Source organism: Carica papaya, chromosome 7 (assembly GCF_054855325.1).
Source record: "Carica papaya isolate Zhongbai chromosome 7, ASM5485532v1, whole genome shotgun sequence".
NCBI lineage: Eukaryota > Viridiplantae > Streptophyta > Magnoliopsida > Brassicales > Caricaceae > Carica > Carica papaya.
Window position 1 is genome coordinate 10,711,870 of NC_142315.1, and position 20,958 is coordinate 10,732,827.

The 20,958-nt window shown below is 35.9% G+C and overlaps 1 protein-coding gene across 5 annotated transcripts in view; it reads left to right on the forward strand.

Annotated features, from left to right (window-relative positions):
• The window catches only part of ATMIN7 (HOPM interactor 7), a 31,661-nt gene that overhangs the window by 3,834 nt on the left and 6,869 nt on the right, over positions 1-20,958 (forward strand). For 3 of the 5 annotated variants that reach the window (XR_015813580.1, XM_088208255.1, XM_088208256.1), the window contains exons 3-26: positions 2,638-2,710; positions 2,962-3,199; positions 3,393-3,514; positions 3,598-3,656; positions 3,830-3,887; positions 3,964-4,048; positions 4,158-4,346; positions 4,796-4,854; positions 4,960-5,029; positions 5,109-5,177; positions 7,565-7,687; positions 7,779-7,832; positions 7,948-8,036; positions 8,180-8,276; positions 8,388-8,486; positions 8,610-8,810; positions 8,905-9,015; positions 9,085-9,269; positions 9,609-10,235; positions 10,491-10,908; positions 14,647-14,886; positions 15,026-15,149; positions 15,265-15,413; positions 15,774-16,130. Coding sequence is in view for 4 of the 5 variants with exons in the window: in XM_088208255.1 (XP_088064381.1) it covers positions 2,638-2,710; positions 2,962-3,199; positions 3,393-3,514; positions 3,598-3,656; positions 3,830-3,887; positions 3,964-4,048; positions 4,158-4,346; positions 4,796-4,854; positions 4,960-5,029; positions 5,109-5,177; positions 7,565-7,687; positions 7,779-7,832; positions 7,948-8,036; positions 8,180-8,276; positions 8,388-8,486; positions 8,610-8,810; positions 8,905-9,015; positions 9,085-9,269; positions 9,609-10,235; positions 10,491-10,908; positions 14,647-14,886; positions 15,026-15,149; positions 15,265-15,413; positions 15,774-16,130 (3,896 nt within the window). In the remaining variant the exon portion in view is untranslated. Of the gene's footprint in view, positions 1-2,637; positions 2,711-2,961; positions 3,226-3,392; positions 3,515-3,597; positions 3,657-3,829; positions 3,888-3,963; positions 4,049-4,157; positions 4,347-4,795; positions 4,855-4,959; positions 5,030-5,108; positions 5,178-7,564; positions 7,688-7,778; positions 7,833-7,947; positions 8,037-8,179; positions 8,277-8,387; positions 8,487-8,609; positions 8,811-8,904; positions 9,016-9,084; positions 9,270-9,608; positions 10,236-10,490; positions 10,909-14,646; positions 14,887-15,025; positions 15,150-15,264; positions 15,414-15,773; positions 16,131-20,958 lie in introns of those variants that run through there. The other 2 variants (XM_088208257.1, XM_088208258.1) reach the window with 2 other exon arrangements.

A 20,958-nucleotide genomic window follows, 5' to 3' on the forward strand; every position in this document is an offset into this window, starting at 1 on the left:
GACTTTCGAAGGGTGTCGATATTAGTTATACAATGACATAAGAAAATTCTAGACGAATTTGAAAGTCACATTATTTTCTTTTGATAAGTTGCGATAACATTGTTTTCAACAGTATGCTCTGTCATGATTGATGATTTTCTGTAAATTTAGATATTGTTCTATTAACTAGGATGTCACCAACCTAACATGAGAGGTTTGAGCATTCCCTCTTATTCGAACACGAAGTTGGCCACCAAAGGCATCTCTTGTCTTTAGATACTTGAACCTTTTGTTTTTATTGTCCTTATGTACTTGAGAAGGACTCATGTGATCTATAGCTTTACTGAGAAGATTTTATTATTTGAGGGACGTGGATTTGGGGGAGGATATGAAATTTACTTAAGGAAATATAATTGGTTTTGTTGTTCCCTAAATTACATGGTGACCTTAGGTATGATAACGGGTTGGTTCGAGTCGGGTTTGCAAAATCCGAATCTAACCCGGTAATAAATAACAAACATCCGAACTAGCTCCATATCTGGAGCGGGTTAATAGAAAAGACATTTTATTTGCACCATTTGGGTTTTGGGTTAAACTCAATCAGCACAGTAGAAAAGCTTCCAAAGGAAGCATTAAATAAACAGCAGCATATATATCTATTCTATATATATAACTCATATATATACATAAGGGTATTCCATTTATATGTATATATATACACAGCTTATATATATATTATATATACAACTCATATATATATACAGCTTTCATATAATATATATATCTACAATTATATATATAAATCAAGGGAGGACGGCATGAATGTTCAATCGGTTTTTTAATATTAATTAATTATTTTATAATTTTAACAAAAAATTTAAAATATATAATATATATTTTTTTTGAGATAGAAAGTAGAAAAATATATTAGAGTAGGCACCAAGGGGGTGTCACCCATGTACAAAAGATATATATAAAGGTGGGTCGGGTTCGGATGAGTTTTTTTGCTTTTAAACCCAAAACTGCCCCTCCCGGTTTTTCACCAACTAAAGATTGTCCCGAACTGACCTGCTTTGGTTCCGTTTCGGTTAAAATCCGGGACAGATATCGATTTTGAGAGGTTACAGATTTTTTTTCATCTCTAGTTGACCTAAGATTAGTATTATTATTATTATAATATAATAATATCTTATTTTATTTGTTCGGGAAGTGGCTTGGGGAAGAATTATTATCTTGGACAACTTGACGAAGAGAGGGAAGACTATTGGCAGTGGTTGCCCTCTGTATCTTTCGAGTTTGAATCGTTCAGTCATCTCGTACTTTGTTTCTTGGAGACTAGAAGGTTGGCAGATTCTGCTTTAAGCCACCCCAACTTGTCTTGGGGCTGTTTTAAGGTTGGTTGCCGATGCACTTTGCTTGGTCAGGGTCTAGGACATGTAAATCAAGAAAAAGACTCTTTAGCCTCATTCTTTTTTTCTAACCTTGGGCATATGGAAGGAAGAAAGAAGAGTTTGAAGGCATTTGCTTTCGTTTGATAGAAGGAATTGTTGGTTCTACTCTGATTGTTTTATTGACATGCTTTCCTATCCTCGATGGAGAGGATTTGGGGACCTTATAGATATTTGGTTTTTGATTTTATGTAAATCTCTTTTGAATAGGTGACATTTTTTTTATAAAAAAAATATTTAGTTTGTGATTTGGCAAGTAAGAAGCTAATATAATTTTTTATCTTAAAAAAATCTCAAGTATTCAAACATATCCATATTTTATTTTTTTGGAAATAAAAATATATAGTATGTATTAAGAAGGCACCAAAAAGGGGGTCTCACCCATGTACAAAAGATTTAAATCATGTTAGCGTATAATTGACATTTACAAAATTTACATCACTAGTAATGTCATCGTCTAACAAAATAGAATCAAAATAATGAATCCACCTATCTTTTAATCTATTGATACCATTCTCAATACTATCAAAAGCCCTACCATTTCTTTCCTTTGAAATGACCCAGAAAACAGTTAAAGTAATCAAGTTAGCCATTTTTTTTTTTACATATAGCCCATTCCAAGCCCATATTTCTCCCTCAACAGACCCAACAATGATCCAATCAATCCCATAAGGCCATAGATCAAGCACCATAGGCTGTAAACTAACGGACACCATAATAAGAGATGGTTACACGTTTCCTCAGCTTGCAGGCAACAGTAGCAACCGTTAATCCTCACTCTTCCTCTAATTCTCAACTTATCAATAGTCAAAATCCTCTCCTAGCAAGCCTCCCAAGAAATATTTTATTTACTGCATATTATGGACTTGAGTATGGAAGGATTATCCCCAGAAATCATTGTTGATTGGATTTCTTGGCATCCTTTATACTAGGGCCTTGAGGCTATTCTGAGTTTGGTTTGCTGCTTAAACATGGATGTTACGAATTTGTATGTACTCATAGTAGAAAAATATTCCCTTGTGGGGAAAAATGGATAAGTTTAGAGATATGGGTTCAATTTCTTGCTATGGTTGGTCTTCTAATGATATTTATGAAGGTTTCTCTGGCTTCTGAATTAATCATTTTATCTCCTCTGTATTGTCATGTAAAATTGCTAATAGTCTCATTATTCATTTATTTACTCGTTTATTATATTTTCATGCTTTTTTAGATGGTGTGAAGGAGGTGAAACAGAGTTCCAAAATCGGTGAAGCTAGTCAAGGAGCAATGGGTGGAGATGGGAGGTGAATCCATTCTACAATTTCTGTTAAACCATTTTACATTATAACTTCAGTCTATAATGCAAATGGCCCAAAATGACTGTTTAGCGTCTAGTCAAAGTATCTCCTAGTTTCTTATAGTATCATTATTGATATCATTACATTATCCCATAAATGGATGAAATTATTGATCCTTAAAGTAATCTTTTGTATGTACATCAAAAAATTTAAAATTTAAATGAGTAAACTAATTATGAATCATATTTTTCCTGTAGTTTACAAGAAACTGATGCGGTGGCTGGAAAGTCTGGAGGGTCTGAATCACATATAGCTCCAAATACTGCAGCGGGGGCTAGTCACCCAGCTGCTGCAAGTGGAGCCATTACAACTACCTTAGCAAATGCTGGCCATACCTTAGAAGGGGCTGAGGCAGAGCTTGTTTTGAATCCTCTTCGACTAGCATTTGAGACAAAAAATTTAAAAATCCTTGAATCTGCTTTGGATTGTCTGCATGTATGCATCAATCGGTCCTAAATGATGTATTGTTTACTTCCTAGATAGTGGTATTTTCTGAGATGTTTAAATTTCATAAAGAGAGCAGATCTCTAGTTAAACCGCATATATCTTTAGGAATCCTCCTTTGTTGTTATATTCTTCCCTGTTCAAATGTATTCTAATGAGTTCTGTTTAAATTTGGTGATTGCAGAAACTCATTGCTTATGATCATTTAGAGGGAGATCCTGGTTTAGATGGTGGCAAGAATGTGCCACTTTTTACCGACATTTTGAACATGGTCTGCAGCTGTGTTGATAACTCTTCATCTGATAGGTAGTTATTTGCTTGTGCTTGGAATCTCTTTCTTAATAAAACTTTGCTTCTTTCCCTGGTTTAATTTTGAGTAAAATGTACAGTACCGTACTGCAAGTGCTGAAGGTACTTATTACTGCTGTTGCTTCCTCAAAGTTTAGAGGTATGTTGTTAGGATTTATGATTATGACGGTCTGTTATAAATTAGGCCAGTGAGTATATATAAGTTTTGATTGAAGTAATATGTGCCATTGTGAGTGATTGTGCGTATATATTTTTATTTTTTTACACTTTACTAAATTATGCTCTCTTATCCAAAATCAATTCTGAATGCAGTGCACGGGGAACCTTTACTCGGAGTAATCAGAATATGCTACAATATTGCTCTTAACAGGTATATTTAACATTCATTAGAAAACATGTAAGTATCATCAACTTATATTTTCACTGTATGTGATTTGGATTTACAGCAAGAGCCCCATAAATCAAGCCACATCTAAAGCAATGTTGACACAGATGATTAGCATCATCTTCCGGAGAATGGAAACTGATCTGGTGTGAAGTCTTATTTTCTCAAAATCTTGATTATCCATTTTTACAAACAAGGAAGGAAACAGTTAAGTTGCTTCCACTAAGAGGGCACTAATGCTTCATGGGAATTCAGGTTTCTACATCATCCGTGCAAGTTGAAGCTGCTTCAGTAGATAATTCAAGCTCAAAAAGTGAAGAAATTTCTCCTGGTGATGAAAATGAGAAAGAGATGACTTTAGGAGATGCACTTAACCAAGTTAAAGGCACCACACTTGCATCTGTTGAAGAACTCCATTCTCTTGCTGGTGGTGCTGATATCAAGGTATGTTTATTTACTCACTGTATGCATAGGGTTTGTTTGTTTTCCTGTTTCCAAAAGAAATATTCTCTTCGTAAAAGATGAATATGTTTGAGTCTGCTTTCTATCTTTCCTCAAGGGAAAAAATGCTTTCTAGAAAGGAAACAGAAGCTATTTTCTGTTATCTAATCCAAGATATATATTCTGTTCAATTCATAGTACAAACAATTTCCAAAGAGAAAAAAAAAGTCATAGCAATCTGATGAAAGTAAAAAGCATTTCTTGTGAGCAAATGGTGTTTTGACTTTTGAGACCAGTTATCTAATCTAAAATTTTCTGAGAATAAATATCACTTTCTTCATAACCTGTGTATTGCTAATCAAGCATTTTTGCTTTTCTTAACACTTTGTATGTTGCCAAAGTGTTTGTCTTTACTTTGTGGCCTCTTTTGTCCATGACACTTTTGCACGTAGGGCTTAGAGGCTGTTCTTGACAAAGCTGTTCATCTTGAAGATGGTAAAAAAATCAAACGGTAAAGATTCAATAGCACTCTTTATGCATAAATTTCTAATCTCTTTATTATAGTTGTCTCTGTATCCTTGGGATGCTTAATACTGAAGTCCTTCTATTTTCTAAGTGGGATTGAGCTTGAGAGCATGAGCATTGGACAGCGTGATGCATTGCTAGTATTTCGCACCCTATGCAAGGTTGGATTTCATAATATTCATCCATTTGTTATTAGCCTTTTGGAGCCTCCCTTTCTATTCTTTTAATGTGATAGTGCAGATGGGAATGAAGGAAGATAGTGACGAGGTCACAACCAAGACCCGAATTTTGTCTCTTGAGCTTCTACAGGTGAGCATAGTAAAATTGTTGAGCTTTATTTCCGAGTTTCACTGTTAAGTCTCTACATAATGTAGTGGTACTGTTTGTTTCGGTTAAATATGTATAGCTTGATGCTATAGGTTGATGTGGAAAAGACGTATACTACTATTGTTATCATTTAAATTATTAATATTTATTTTAAATCTTTATATTTTAGGTAGCACATATTATGTTGATTATTTACTAATTTAGTTATGATTTGTATTCTAAATAAGCTATTATTTGCTTTCTATTAACTAATGATTGTATTAATTAGTTTAGTAGTAGGTTTTACTTTTCAGGAGTCATTGTTCTCTTAGAATTAGTATTAAGAATATTATAAATATGTAAACCCCATAGGTCGTAAAGTAGATATTCTATTTGTTAGGAATTCTATATTATTCTTCAAAGGATGATCCTTTTTTTGAATTCCAAGACTTCTTATTTTTTGGTGAATTCTAGTGATGTCATAGTGGCTTCTATGACTAAAACCTCAAAACTACGATCTATTTGTCTGCCTCCAAACTGAACCAGCTACCACCACACCATGGGCCCTTTCATCACTAGCCATCTTATTGGAAGAACCTCACTATCATATCCAATGAGTAGATTGTTGGTTTTGATCCAACGTTTACTAGACGACCATGGTGCATAATTTCAAAAAGATAAAGATGTGGGAACTTGTGGTGAACAGATTTGAGGAAAGGTTGGCCGGATGGAAGAGAGCTCTCCTATTAAAAGGGGATAGACTCACGCTCGTTAAGCGCACATTGAACAATTTATCTATCTACTACATGTGCATGATGACCACTCCCAGAAGTGTGGTTAAGAAGTTAGAAACCATCCAGAGTAGGTTCCTATGGGGTGACATGGGTGATAGACGGAGGTATCATTTGGTGGCATGGAGTGAGCTTAAAAAGCCACTATATCTCGGTGGTTTGAGATTGTGTTCTTTGGTGGAGTCGAGTGAAGCTTTTGAGGACAAATGGTTATGGAGATTTATTATGGAGGAAGATGTGCTGCGGAGAAGAACTACAGTAGTTAAATATGGCATGGACGATAGAGAGTAGTTTACCAAAGCGAGTTCATGATAGGTTTCTGACTAAGTAGATGTGGAAGGTGAATGCTCCTCCTACAACTGTGGCTTTTGCTTGGGAGGTGAGAGGTAGTACATATTGATCATTGATAAACTGATAAGAAGGGGAAGAATTTTGGTGAATGAATATCTTCTATGCAAGAATGAAGTGAAGTCTTGTAACCGTATTCTTTTTAATGCCTGGAGGTTTCTAATATATGGACTATGGTTTATGCCTTGTTGGGAATAAGCTGGGGCATAGCAGGATCGGTTAGGGATGAATAATGAGTTTGGGAAGAAATCAGTAAGGGGAAGAAAATTGTAAATTTGACTCAATTAATTATATTTTGGTTGGTATGGAAAGAGAGGAACCGTAGAGCTTTTGAGGGGATTGAAAGGGAGTTAATTAAGATTAGGGATAGCTTGTTACGTTTTGTGGGTTCTTTGGTTTTAGGACATGATATAAATAGGATGGAAGACTTTAGGAATGTTATAGATATACTCACTGATTCGTAAATATTTTTGTACATGAGTGGTATCCTCTTGGTGCTTATGATTTAATATACTTGGTATACTTGTTGATACTTTGGTTGACTTATAAATTTTGTATATGGGCGGCACCGGCACCATCTTGGTGCCTATATCAATATATTTTTCATACTTTTTATTTCAAAAAAAAATTATAAATGATCTTTTATTAAAAATAATAATTTATTATACAATATAATACTTAAGTAAAATATAAATTTAGATTTTATTTATTCTAAATAATCATATTAAATATATTATAAAAATAATTAAAAACAAGATAAAGAAAATCTAGTTAAATGATTGTGGTAGTGCAAGTAGCAACAACGCCAATGGCTACTTGTGATTATGGGGTTTTTGAATTTTAGAAGTAAAAATGAGTATTTTGTCAATTGGAAAGAATACAGAAATAGAGAATAATTGCTAAAACTTTCAAACCGACAAGTTTGAGAGCTAAAATGGGTAATTTGTGCATTGAAAGGAATATAGAAGCAGAAGATTAATAAAGAAATAGTGATTTTCAGTTGCTAAATTTAGGAAAAACACTAAAGAAAGAAAATCTATAAAAAGCTTAAATTTGTAAAGGTGTGATTAGCAACTTCGGCTTGTGAAAACCTTATGGCCATTTTGCTCTTCAAGTTGTTTGGGGCATCCCAAATATGTCATTCTTATGCTTTTAAGAAACAATGGAAGGGATAACGAATAATTTCCATTTAAAAAGTCAAAAGCTTTTGAAGGATCTTTTTTTCATCTAATTATTTTATATGGTATCCAGGGTTTATTGGAAGGGGTTAGCCACTCGTTTACAAAGAACTTCCACTTCATTGACTCAGTTAAAGCATATCTTTCATATGCTTTATTGAGGGCTTCTGTCTCACAATCCCCAGTTATATTTCAGGTTTACTTTCTTCATCTTATTTATCTTCTCTCAACTGAGCAGAACCTGCTCTATAAGAATAGCAATTCTGACTGTTAATCCTTTCTGTCAGTATGCTACAGGAATCTTCTCAGTACTTTTATTGCGATTCAGGGAAAGTCTTAAAGTATGATCACGGTCTCAATAAATACCCCTTGAAGTGCTATTTGTTTTTTCTCTCTGGAATTTTACTTTATTAGTTTGATGTATATTTTCTTGCTAACCCTGTAATTTCTTTTTAGGGTGAAATTGGTATATTCTTTCCCATTATAATTCTACGATCACTAGATGGCTCAGAATGTCCTGTCAATCAAAAGATGAGTGTCCTCCGGTACAATGCTTGCTCTGATTAATTGATTGTTGCAATTACTGAGCATATTACGTTTAATTTATTGTTTATTTGGGGCTTTGATAGTTAGTTTGTAATTTAGTTCTTGTCCTGTCTTATCTTCTAATGTAATGTTAGTCTTGCAGGATGCTTGAGAAAGTGTGCAACGATCCTCAGATGCTTGTTGATGTATATGTAAACTATGATTGTGATCTTGAGGCACCAAACTTATTTGAGCGCATGGTAGAGACTTGTTTTGTTATTCAAATATAAATTTTCAATTATCTACTTTAGTAATACTTGTCACCTTGTTATATGTGTAACACATGCATTGTTTCCAAATATTCCTTTTAGGTTACAACTCTATCTAGAATAGCTCAGGGGGTCCAAAATGCTGACCCAAATTCTGTTGCTGCATCCCAGACAACCTCAATTAAGGGTTCATCACTTCAGGTAGGTTGCTTTGTTGCCTTCTTATGGACATTAGCTCGATGAACATGCATTTTTGCCATGTTACATTTTTGTGGCGCTGTATTAGCAGAACTTGCTAGTTGAACCTTTCTTGTTTTTTCTCAGTGCCTTGTGAATGTACTTAAGTCACTCGTTGATTGGGAGAAATCACGAAGAGAATCAGAAAAAAAGAGTAAAACCAGTCAATCAAATGAAGAAGAGGGTTCTTCTGGTGAGTCTGTTGATATAAAAAGCTGGGAGGATTTTCCAAGTAATTTTGAGAAGGCAAAGGCACATAAATCTACAATTGAAGCTGCTATCTCTGAGGTAATTTATCATGTTTTGTTATTATCCTTATTTCTTCTTTCTTTGTTATTTGTCCGGATAGTGGGAACTTACCTATCTCTTATTTATGTTGCAGTTCAACAGGAAGCCAATAAAGGGTGTCGAGTATCTGATATCAAATAAGTTGGTGGAAAATAATCCTGTTTCAGTTGCTCAATTTCTAAGAAATACTCCCAGTTTAGACAAGGTAGAATCCTCTGATACATCAATAGTTTAATGTTGCTATAAGAACTGCATAACTGTTCTCTTTTTGCAGGCAGTCATTGGCGATTATCTGGGCCAACATGAGGAGTTTCCCCTTGCTGTCATGCATGCTTATGTAGATTCAATGAATTTTTCAGCAATGAAGTTTGATACTGCTATCCGTGAATTCCTTAAAGGGTTTAGACTTCCTGGAGAGGCTCAAAAGATTGACCGCATCATGGAAAAGTTTGCAGAACGGTATGTGGTGTCTGTATGGTGTAGGCATGTATGTGTTCTGACTGTTAATGTAGTTATGCATCTGAGTTAATGATCTTTAATGCATCAATTGCAAATTTGTAGTGTTTGCTCATTGGTGCAGTCGCACTTGTGTTCTTGCAGTTAATTTGGTTCTTTATTTGAGTTACTGATTTGAATTTCTCATTATGGTGGCAATTCTGTTAGAATTATATTTAAGGAAAAATGGGATAAAGAAAGCTCATCAATAGCTGTCCAGGCATTTTTAACATAGTTTTTTTTTTGTTACATCCCTGACCATTTTTTAATGGTGATTAGTCTTTTACATCTTGTTTCTGGCAGATATTGTGCAGATAATCCGGGTCTCTTTACAAATGCAGATACTGCATACGTTCTTGCATATGCAGTTATAATGTTGAATACAGATGCACATAATCCAATGGTCTGGCCTAAGATGTCAAAACCAGATTTTGTGCGTGTGAATGCCATGAATGATCCTGAAGATTGTGCCCCCAAAGAACTCCTGGAAGAGATCTATGATTCTATTGTTAAGGAGGAGATAAAAATGAAAGATGACTCAGCTGGTATTGGGAAGACCAGCAGACAAAAGCCGGAAGGTGAAGAAAAAGGTCGTCTTGTCAGTATTCTCAATCTGGCTCTTCCCAAAAGACAATCATCAACTGATGCCAAGTCTGAAAGTGAAGCTATTATTAAGCAAACACAGGCGATATTCCGGAAGCAAGGAGTGAAAAGAGGAGTCTTCTATACTGCAGAGCAGATTGAACTTGTGAGGCCCATGGTTGAGGCTGTTGGATGGTCCTTGCTTGCTACTTTCTCTGTCACTATGGAGGAAGGTGAGAATAAGCCGAGGGTTGTTCTGTGCATGGAGGGCTTCAAAGCCGGGATACACATTACATATGTTCTTGGAATGGATACCATGCGCTATGCTTTTCTGACATCTCTTGTGAGGTAAAATACTAAGTTGTTTTTTGTTTTATTTTTTGAGGAACGGAAGTTCTAATTTGTTAGCTCCTTCTATGCCCTTCGTTTTTGTTATTGCTGTAGTTTCTTATCTGTTTTGCTTTGAAACTCTTTTTTGGATATTTTTGGTCATCTATTATGCAAGAAAAGGTAACTTTTTTAATCTTTGAAATGCATTATTACGTATTTGCTTATTAGAGCAATGAGATTGGTCATGATAGTCATGTTTTTATTTGTGCACAGATTTACTTTCCTGCATGCTCCTAAAGAAATGCGTAGTAAAAATGTGGAAGCATTGCGGACTTTATTGGTCCTCTGTGACTTAGAGCCTGATACCCTTCAAGATACTTGGAATGCAGTTTTGGAATGTGTTTCACGGCTTGAATTCATCACCTCATCTCCAGCTATTGCTGCAACAGTGATGCATGGATCAAATCAGATCTCTAGGGATGCTGTTGTTCAGTCCCTAAAGGAATTGGCTGGAAAGCCTGCTGAACAAGTTTTTGTAAATAGTGTTAAATTACCTAGTGATTCCGTTGTGGAGTTCTTCACGGCTCTCTGTGGTGTGTCAGCAGAAGAATTAAAACAAACTCCAGCTCGTGTTTTCAGCTTGCAAAAACTTGTTGAGATAAGCTATTACAACATGGCTCGTATACGCATGGTATTTTATTAAAGATCTTTTTGTCTTTCTTTCCTCTTTTATGGTGCTAGATACTTAAACAATGCGTTGGGAATGATCATATGACACTTATTTGATCATTTTAATCGGCCCAAGATGCTAAACAGAAACTGGTAGGGATTTTGATGGTAGTATCTTGTTTGAGGTGTTCCCGGTTCCTACCATCATTATGTTATTATTTTTCTGTAATTCAAGATGCGTTGAACTCTAAATTTGAATCGTAATTGAACTAATTTAATCTGTTGGCTTCGAGAAGGAACTAGTTGCTTTCATTAGTAAAATGGTATTCAGAAGACAATTCCAAAAGCTCTACGAGTTGAGGAATTTGGCCAAGGCCGATGCTGTGGATATAGTAATTGCCAACATGAGTCCATCAATTTGGTTACTTTTATTGTAGTCCCAGATTTTGGGAAGCATGTCAGTTTCATGCCATCCTTATTTCCAGGTAGTTTGTAGTTATGGAAAGAAAGTACTTCGTGCTGGTGATTGAGGGTGATACTCTGACAGTGATAGAGAATGGAAAAGGGTGAAATTCCTTAGGAGGTTGAGAAATAGCAAGTAGATACTCCCATTGATGTTTCTTTGTGCACTTTTTGTCCTTGATGGAAGTCAATATGGTGGATCTTGTGCTATCATTTTTCAAAAGTTTAACTGTATTATTCTCAAATAATAGCAATGGCTTAGCATGAAGCTCCGTTGAGAAAGTGCTTTATCTGTTGGATGTTTGTTTCTGGGCTTTGTGGCTAGTACATGACTCTAGACCTTTAAGTAGCATGTTCAACTTTGTTTATGTTTTTTGAAATATGTGAAATAATATTGCTGATTGTGACACTGCACGAAACTGTAGCAGGTTTTCCAGGCCAATTTGACTGGAAAACATACGAGTGTGGGACCCATGGAAAAATAACAGTGAAGGAAAGGATTTTGGTTGAGGAGCATCTGCAGCTAGGTTGGTAATAGGTCTCTTCAATTGGACCATGAGAGGTAGGATTCTTTAGGAATTGTTATTGAGTAGTTAGATTTAGATTGTGATATTGTAATAAAACCGGTACTATAATTCCTAGGATTGTAATAAAGATCTAAATCAATTAGCTTCCATATAGATACACTTATTATCATGAAGCTGTCTTATAAATATGCTTATCATCCTGGATAAAATTATCAACTATTAACTCGAAAAGAGTTCTTCTCTAAAAGATTTGAGATTCTCTTAGACGATCCTCATTGTAGGCCGGGAAACTGGGAAGCAAGCAGCTTCTTTTTTTTTTTTTCTAAAATAAAAAGTGATGTGTGTATTAACAAGATACCAAAAAGGGGGTATCAATCCGTAAGCATAGAGATTTAAAAAGTAGTTAATATGTCAATGATATTCGCAAAATCTTCATCCCTAACAATATCATGACCTAACAAATTAGTCCCAGAATAATTCATTCACCTATCTCTTAATTTATACAAACCTCATTATTTATGAGCTCTTGGGGATTAGTTGGGTGATTTGCGGGACAGGCTTGGGATGGGCTTAGTTGCAAATGTAATGTTGTCAATTTAATTCCTCTTAACTGTTTTTTAGGTTCTTTGGAAAGAAAGAAATGCTAGAACTATTGATAGAAAAGAATGCTCCATAAGCTATAGGCAACCGGGCACCATAAAGAAGGTGATTACATGATTCCTCAGCACACATGCAAAGATAGCACCTGTTTGCAATAATCTGCTCCCTCAATCTTAAATTGTCAATAGTGAGAATCCTTTCCCTACATGCTTCCCACGCAAAGAATGCCATTCTAGAGAGCACTTTTGTTTTCCAGATTTGCTTAATAGGGAGTTCCAGAATTCCATCATCTTCCCCACCAACCAGGAACCTGTAATATGACTGAACAGAAAAATTTTCCCTTTTCTCAAGATTCCAAATTATCTTATCCGAGTCATTTTTGATACTTTGGTTCTCAGGGTCAGCAAAAGCTCTTCATACTCCTTGATTTTCTATTCACCCTAACAGACCATTCAACACAGCCATTGCCGAACCGATAAGCTTCAGCCACCACCAAACCTTTCGAATGTGCTATCTCATAAATTCTGGGAAACATATTCTGTAATCTGTCCTCACCAGCCGACCTATCTTGCCAAAATCTGATTTTGTCCCCTTTCTCCAATTGCCATTTGGTGCAGTTAAGGAAACACGGCCATTGTTTCATGATATTCTTCCACAAGCCACGCCCAAGTGGTCTGGAACCTGCCCCAGCACCAGCCAAATCTGGACCACCCCAACGTTCAAGCACAATTTTCCTCCACAATTTGTTCTCCTCCATCAAAAACTTCCCAAGCCATTTTTTTGAAGAGCCATATTCATGCAGACTTAAGGATCTTATGCCCAATCCACCCCTATGAACCAGTGTTTTGATATCTTCTCAATTAACCAAGTGATATTTCGTATGCCCATCTTCATCCCCCCAAAGAAATCTACATTGTATAGTTTCTAGCTTTTTCGCAATTTCTTTAGGGATTGTGAGGGAGCGAAAGGTAGTTGATGCGAAGATTGGCCAACGTGCTTTCTATTAAAGTGAGACGCCCTCCCTTGGATAGAAAATTCCTCTTCCACCCCGCAAGCAGCTTCTTTACTTTGGTTCCTTATCTTAGAAGGCTCTTGAACCAGATCCTAAGTCCAGGATCATGACAGTGATCAATAATGTTAAAGCTTAATGAAGAAGTGTCCAGCTTTATTATTGATAATTTAAAGTCCTTCTTGTGCAAGCCCACTAGGCTTTAGCTCTAGAAAAAGCGCAAGGTCATCATATCTTGTGTTAAAATAAAGTTTTTATTTTATTTAAAAAGAAAAAAAAATAAAATTTTTACTTGAAATGAGTTGGCTTTAATATCATGTAAATAAGTAAGCTTTTTTTTTTTTGAAAATAAAAAGTGTCGAGTATCATTACATACAAGTACAAGGGGATGCTAACCCATGTACTTATTTATGTCAAATAAGTAAGCTGAGTTATCAAAGTGATAGGAAAAGTTCCGTCTTTTCATTTACATTCTAGTAGGATGGAATAATCTATTTTGGCCTTGTTCTTTTGTAGGCCCAAGGGCATTGTTCTTCAAGGGGTTTCCTTTGTCAATTATACAAAGAAATTAGAGAAATACTTCTTGTTAATGTTTTCTACCTTTCCCTTTTTTTTTTTCCTTTTTCTTCATAAGAGGATAAGCTATCCTCTTCTTAAGTGCACCGCTTTCTAGGTTGCCTTTGAAAATTATGCAAGGGAATTGGGAACCTATACCTTGTCAATGTTTTCTCCTTTGACTTATTTTCTTTTCTTCATAAGAGGATAACTTATTCACCCTTGTTGTATTATCTTCCGCTCATAGTAATATCTTTTTTTTTCTTACAAAAATAACATATAACCCCAATGAGGATAGCTGAATTTTAAACTATCCTTTACATGTGTTGGTGAAACGAGCTCAATATTGTTTTCAAGTATTGAGGTTATCTTAGCCTTATTGTGAATAAGTAGAACACCACATGGAGCACAGATTTGTTGATTGTAGTGTTTTACTGCTTCGATTTTGATTAATTAGGTTGTAAATATTGCTGTATTCAACTTTTCTTGAGCTATTTGTTAATTGTACCTTGCTTACTGCACTCTGCAAATTCATGATATTATTGCTTGCTTTAGCAAAATTTATTGTAGTTACTTCATTGTAAACATGCTTGCTGTTGTCTACCAGGTCTGGGCAAGAATATGGTCTGTTCTCGCAAATCATTTTATTTGTGCTGGGAGCCATCGTGATGAGAAAATTGCTATGTATGCAATAGATTCTCTTAGGCAGCTTGGAATGAAGTATTTGGAGCGTGCTGAACTCACCAATTTCACTTTTCAAAATGACATTCTTAAACCATTTGTTATCCTTATGCGGAATAGTCGAAGCGAAACCATAAGGAGCCTAATAGTTGACTGCATTGTACAAGTATGTTCCCTGCTTACACTTCTTGACCTATCAAATTAAATTATGTATCTTTTGTGTTTTTAAGTTGACTATCATAGATTTTATGGAGTCAATGCTATGAGGGAAATCTTTAAGCAGTTTCTTCTGTTTTACATTGTAGATGATAAAATCTAAAGTTGGAAGCATAAAATCAGGATGGCGCAGTGTTTTTATGATATTTACAGCAGCTGCAGACGATGAACTGGAATCTATTGTTGAAAAATCCTTTGAAAATGTTGAACAGGGTAATTGACTATCGATTTTCCAATAATTGCAGCTATCTTGTGGTGCATCAGCTTTCCCCCATCCCCAACCAACTTCTCTCAGTTTTAGTAAATCTAACACCAAGAGCTTTTGCAGTTATATTGGAACACTTTGATCAGGTAGTTGGAGATTGTTTTATGGACTGCGTCAACTGTCTTATCAGGTTTGCCAATAATAAGACTTCTCATCGTATAAGTTTAAAGGCTATTGCACTTTTGCGAATATGTGAAGACCGTCTAGCAGAGGTACATGTTGAATTTCAGCTTTTGATGATCAAACATGCAGACATGTCACATTTTTACAGCACTACATTAATTTTCAGTGCCGGTGTTCATAGTCATAGTAGGATTAATAACCCCAGCAACCTACTGAACATCTTTTTGGACACATTCTTTGCTTGTGCTAAATAGATTAAGCAACATTTTTAGCCACGTTAGAACAAAAATAACCCTGTGATAATAATGCGTAAACATTGTAAGACATGTACATGACTGCATAAATTGCTTTAAAAAAATATTTAAATGGAATGGGACTCGCAACCATTGCATTGATTGCTTACTTTATTACCTTAGGTCAAAATACATTTTCTAACATCATAATTTCAGGGACTTATACCTGGTGGTGCTCTCAAGCCTATAGATATTAGCATGGATGCAAGTTTTGATGTGACTGAACATTATTGGTTCCCTATGCTGGCTGGTTTATCAGATTTGACATCAGATCTCAGACCTGAAGTCAGAAACTGTGCACTTGAAGTTTTATTTGATTTGCTAAATGAAAGAGGTAGAAAATTCTCAACATCCTTCTGGGAAAGCATTTTCCATCGTGTCTTGTTTCCCATATTTGATCACGTGAGACATGCTGGGAAGGAAAGTTTAATTGCTTCTGGGGATGAGTTGTTTCGTGAAACAAGCATCCATTCGCTTCAGTTGCTGTGCAATCTTTTCAATACCTTTTACAAGGTATTGATGAGCTTGATATTGATTTTTCAACATTTTTGAGTCTATTGGTTTCTCTAGTGCTTGATTAAGCATTAAAGTTATCAGGGGAATGCTCATGTTGTGTTGTCTTGAATTTTTGCAGCAGAGCAATTGATGCTATTGGTAATATTCAAATAGACCTAGATAACAATATTAGAGCTGAAATAGTAAAAATTATGAGAGTAATTGATGCTATTGGTAATATTCAAAGAGATCTAAATAACAATATTAGAGCTGAAATAGGAAAAATTATGTACAGACCATAATCGAGGTGCTAGCTATGAGTTACTGAATATATACATAGAAAGTTCATCAAAAGCATGATTACCTAAAGTTAGCATGCTTACTGATGCCCATGGAACATTATAAGGTGTAATTCCAAGACACAGGAAGATATCATTATTGCAAGTCTTATACTGCCAAGAGTTCCCTTGGGTTATAAATCAAATGCTTGTTTTTGTCAGTTGGATGTTGAACATCTAATTTCCTTGTGCACATTCTATATATTTATAGGGATAGCTAGAAGAATCTCTGATGCCGGACAGGGTTGTTGTATGTTGACAGCCAGCTTAGACCTAGTTTAAGAATGTTACATGGATGTAAATTTTAAGAGGGATTGTTATTTTTTTTCAACAAGTTTGTTAGAAATAGTATGTAAGTTTTTAATTGGCACTGGGAATTGAGGAGCAATAACACTATTGAAGGTTCCACTCTTTTCTTGCATATACATAAATAAACATATATATACAAAAGAAGTTCCCTTCTTTTGATTTACTTCTTGTGAGTCTCACATTTATAGACTCGATCAGTAAACTAGTTAGGGAATTATTTTACCACGTGCAAGTGTGAGTGAAGAGGCCAAAGCCGAGAGTGAGTGGTTCAACGAAAGGGTGGCTCAATGGTGAGTGGTTCGATGGAGTCCGAGTAGTTGACGAACCGTGAGGGAAGATTGGTTCGAGTTACTGACGGAGACTATTTGTTGAGCTTGAGGGAGGTTAGGGTTTCTTCGAGCAAGGGAGAGGTTGCGAGAGTAGGTGAGCATCTTAGGCGCTGTCGAAAAAACGAGTGGTGATGCCTAGAGGTGTGCAGGCATGAAGGTTGGAGAAAGGAGATTGCTGGTGGTAGAGCAGAAAACCTGACATTATCGGGGAAGGTAAGGGGGTAAGGATATATGAAAATGGAAGGGGTTTTTAACAATCAATATATACCAGGTAAAGGATGTGGAGTGGTTGTTGGCTTGTTTTAGGGAATTTTCCTGGGTGAAAAGGCGGTAAGGTATAGGGGAAGAGTCGGCGGAGCAGGTGGCACACACTGTGGATGGCTTTTTTGTCGAAACGAGTGTGGGTGGTTTCTGGTGTTTTTGGAGGGTAACAGTGGTAATGGCGGAAAAATTAACGTATTTTCTTGCCAGAGGGAGAGAAGGCGAATGGGTGCTGGCAGATGATGGGTGCTTTAAGCTTTGTTTGGATGATGGTTCAATAATGGTGGTATCGTTTTTTCATAATTTTTTTCTGTTTGTTTGCATTTCTAAACACATGATATAGTTTTTTGGTGGTTGAGTCATGGTTTTCAAAATCATGATTTTTTTCATTTTTTCAAACTACTGATTCGGTGTTTTATGATGGTTTGAACCCTTAATATTATTTATTATTTACAATATTACCCTTCTCTTTAATTTCTTCCACTCGACACTTCTTATATTCGTCTTCTTTTCAAAATATTATATATATGTTTAATTATATATATATTTTTATATATAAACACGTATTTATATATTCAATTAAATTCATGTATTTATATTTTTAATTATATATACATGTATATAATATATTTAATTATATCAATTTTATATGTACATATATTTATATATTTAATTATATATATTTTATTACATGTATACATAAATTTATATATGTATATACGTATTTATATATTTAATTATATATAAATACATGTATATAATATATTTAGATATATATAATTTATCATATATATATGTATTTATGTTTTTACTTATATATTATACATGTATATAATATTTTAATATTATATATATGTATACAATATATTTAATTGTATATATATTTTTAATTATATATATGTATATATTTAATTTATATATTTATAAATCTCTATATTTAACATTATATATATTTTTAATTTTTTTTCTTTTTTATTTTTTATTTATTACTATATAGAATAAAACATGGGTAAAATAGAAAATTTATTCAAATATACAACCATACCATCTTGTCAATTTAAATAAAAACAGCTGTTACTATCAAATATTAATAGATCATCATCCAAATATAGTTAAATTTAAACATTAATGAATTTTGCGCATACCCGACCGTACCTGACATTAATGAACCCTCATGTAAGTCATCAAATCAGAGCGTTAGAGGCGGTGGTTGAGGTGAAGCTAGAACCACCGACCAAGGAGAAGGAGATGGTGGAGGTGAAGAACCCTAACAACAATGGACGCACTGGACAGGCCGTAATGCTGGCTCGACTGTATATGTTGTAGTACGGAGCTGGGAGTACAACTAGAGTGGAGGTTCGGAGGTTCTTTTGCTGTGGTGTTGAGTCGGCTAGTGAAGTTTGATGGTTAGGGTCAAGAAGAAAGGATCCACACCCGTTTTTGGATCTTGGAAGTTTGAGATTCAAAAAATGGGTGACCAAAACGGGTTGGAGAGGGGTTGTTTTGAAGCTTTCCAAACGACACTGAGCTTGTCGTTTGGGTCGGATGAGTTCTGGGGGTGGGCTTGATAATAACAGACACGATTCGAGGAGTGGGCTGACAAGTGTGTATGGAGTGGTACCTGGGCCGAAAAAGGGCACGTGGATTGTGGGGGACAGGTAGGATGGGCCGTCTCGGAACCCCAATAATTTTAGTAGAAGTGATGTTTGGGCTGAAAGAAGTAGAAGGGCTGTGTTTGAGCCGGTTTTGAGGTTTAGAAGAAGGTGCCGGGATCTAAAACAAGGTTGGGTCAGTAATACATTCGGGTTAGTCCAATGACCCAGTCCCAGGAAAACCCTAGGTTTTGATGAGAACGCGACGAAGAGGGAGATGCGGAAAGAGTAGAAGACGGCATCGAACCTGGCGGAGAGGAAGGCTCCCAGTGACAGAGAAGGTGAAGGTGAGTTTCTGGAGACCATTAGCTGTTATCGGATCAGTGGAGGGAGGAGCAGAGCTGTTTTCTTTCTCCATACCGATTCTGGAGGTGGAGATGACTGGGTGGACAGCGGGTCTGGTGAGGGAAGTGGAGGAAGTTTTTGAATGTAGTGAGGAGACATGGGAGGGAGAAGGGAGGATTTTTGTAGGCTGTATGTGGAAGCAGGAACTGGGCTGAAGGTGTTTCTGGTGGCGGAGGAGTTGGCAGAGGAGGAAATAGGATGTACTTTGCCAATGGCATTGCAGATTAAAGAAGATCCAGTAGAAGGGTGTGACGCGAGTGTGGGAGACTTGCTGGAGGACAAAGATTCTCAGTGGGTGATTGAGAACGTCTAGAGGTTAAGCGGGTTAGTGGGGGTTTTGTTTGACAGTTTAGAAGAGAGAGCTATGGAGTTGTTCCACGAGATTGAGAGGAGGAGACAGGAGAAGGAGAGGGAGGAGAGGCTGAAGACAAAAGGGAAGGGGAGATTGAGGAATGAGGGGTCCAGAGTGTTGCAGAGATTGATATTGACAATCAAATATGATGGTGGGAGGAGGGGGGAGAGGAGGGGAGAGGGGAGTAGTCATGCACATTAATCAATGGTTGGTCGGATTATCTCATGGAATGTGAGGGGAATTAATGATTATAAGAAGAGACAGATTATCAGGGGATGCATGAGTAGGTAGTCAGGAACCCAAAATGGAAGCTATGGGCAAGGGGATTGTTAGAAGCCTTTGGAAGAGTAATGAAGTGGGTTGGAGAGAGATCCGGATAGAAGCCTGTTGTTATTGGGTCATTCTCTGCAGTCAATAGAGGATTTAGGGGACCTTATTGATAAGTTGATAGATATATAAATTCTTTTGCATGTGAACGGGAATGCCCTTGGTGCCCATAGTAATATACTACATTATATTTTTTATTTAAAATAAAAAAATAAGTCAATCAAGTCCTTTCTATTTGAAAATATAAGCCTATGCATAATGTTACGGAGTTGGGATGCTTCCAAGTATTAGAGAAACTGTTATGCTTTCTTTGTCTTCCAACTTTCTACAAAAGATATTAGAGAGCTGTTCCCTGTTAGTTTTCTACTGTAATGTTGTTATGAGGGTGTCTTTGAGTATCTCTATGACCTTTCCTTTTACTAAATATTCGAGAATGTAGAAGCAAATGTTCATTTGACTCTGGCATTGAGGAACAAATATACTGAAAGCTATCAGCCAATCAAACTCCAACATACTCTTGTAGAGGGATTTATAGTGAATACATGGACTTAGCGAAACTAAGTTCTAGGGGAGTTGAGTTTGCCTTAGAGAGTAAGTATTGTACTCTGACAGCAAAACCAAGTCCTAGGGGAGTCTGAGATTGCATTAGAGTAAATACTGGACTTTGATAGAAAAGCTAAGCTAACTGTTATCTGAAAGTCCACTGTACAAATTATGTCTTATCTGAAAGGGGATAGGCGAGAGGACGGTGGTGTACTTAAGGAAGATAACAAATCCTCAAAAACAATCATTTTTCCTATAAAAGCAATTCACACCAGAGGTGGTAAGTTGAAACAAATAGGACTTTTCCAGCATGATGGATGGGATGGATCTTAAACTTGAAAGATGTCAAGCGCCAAAAAGAACATTCTTGAACTGCAAATCAAAATTTTT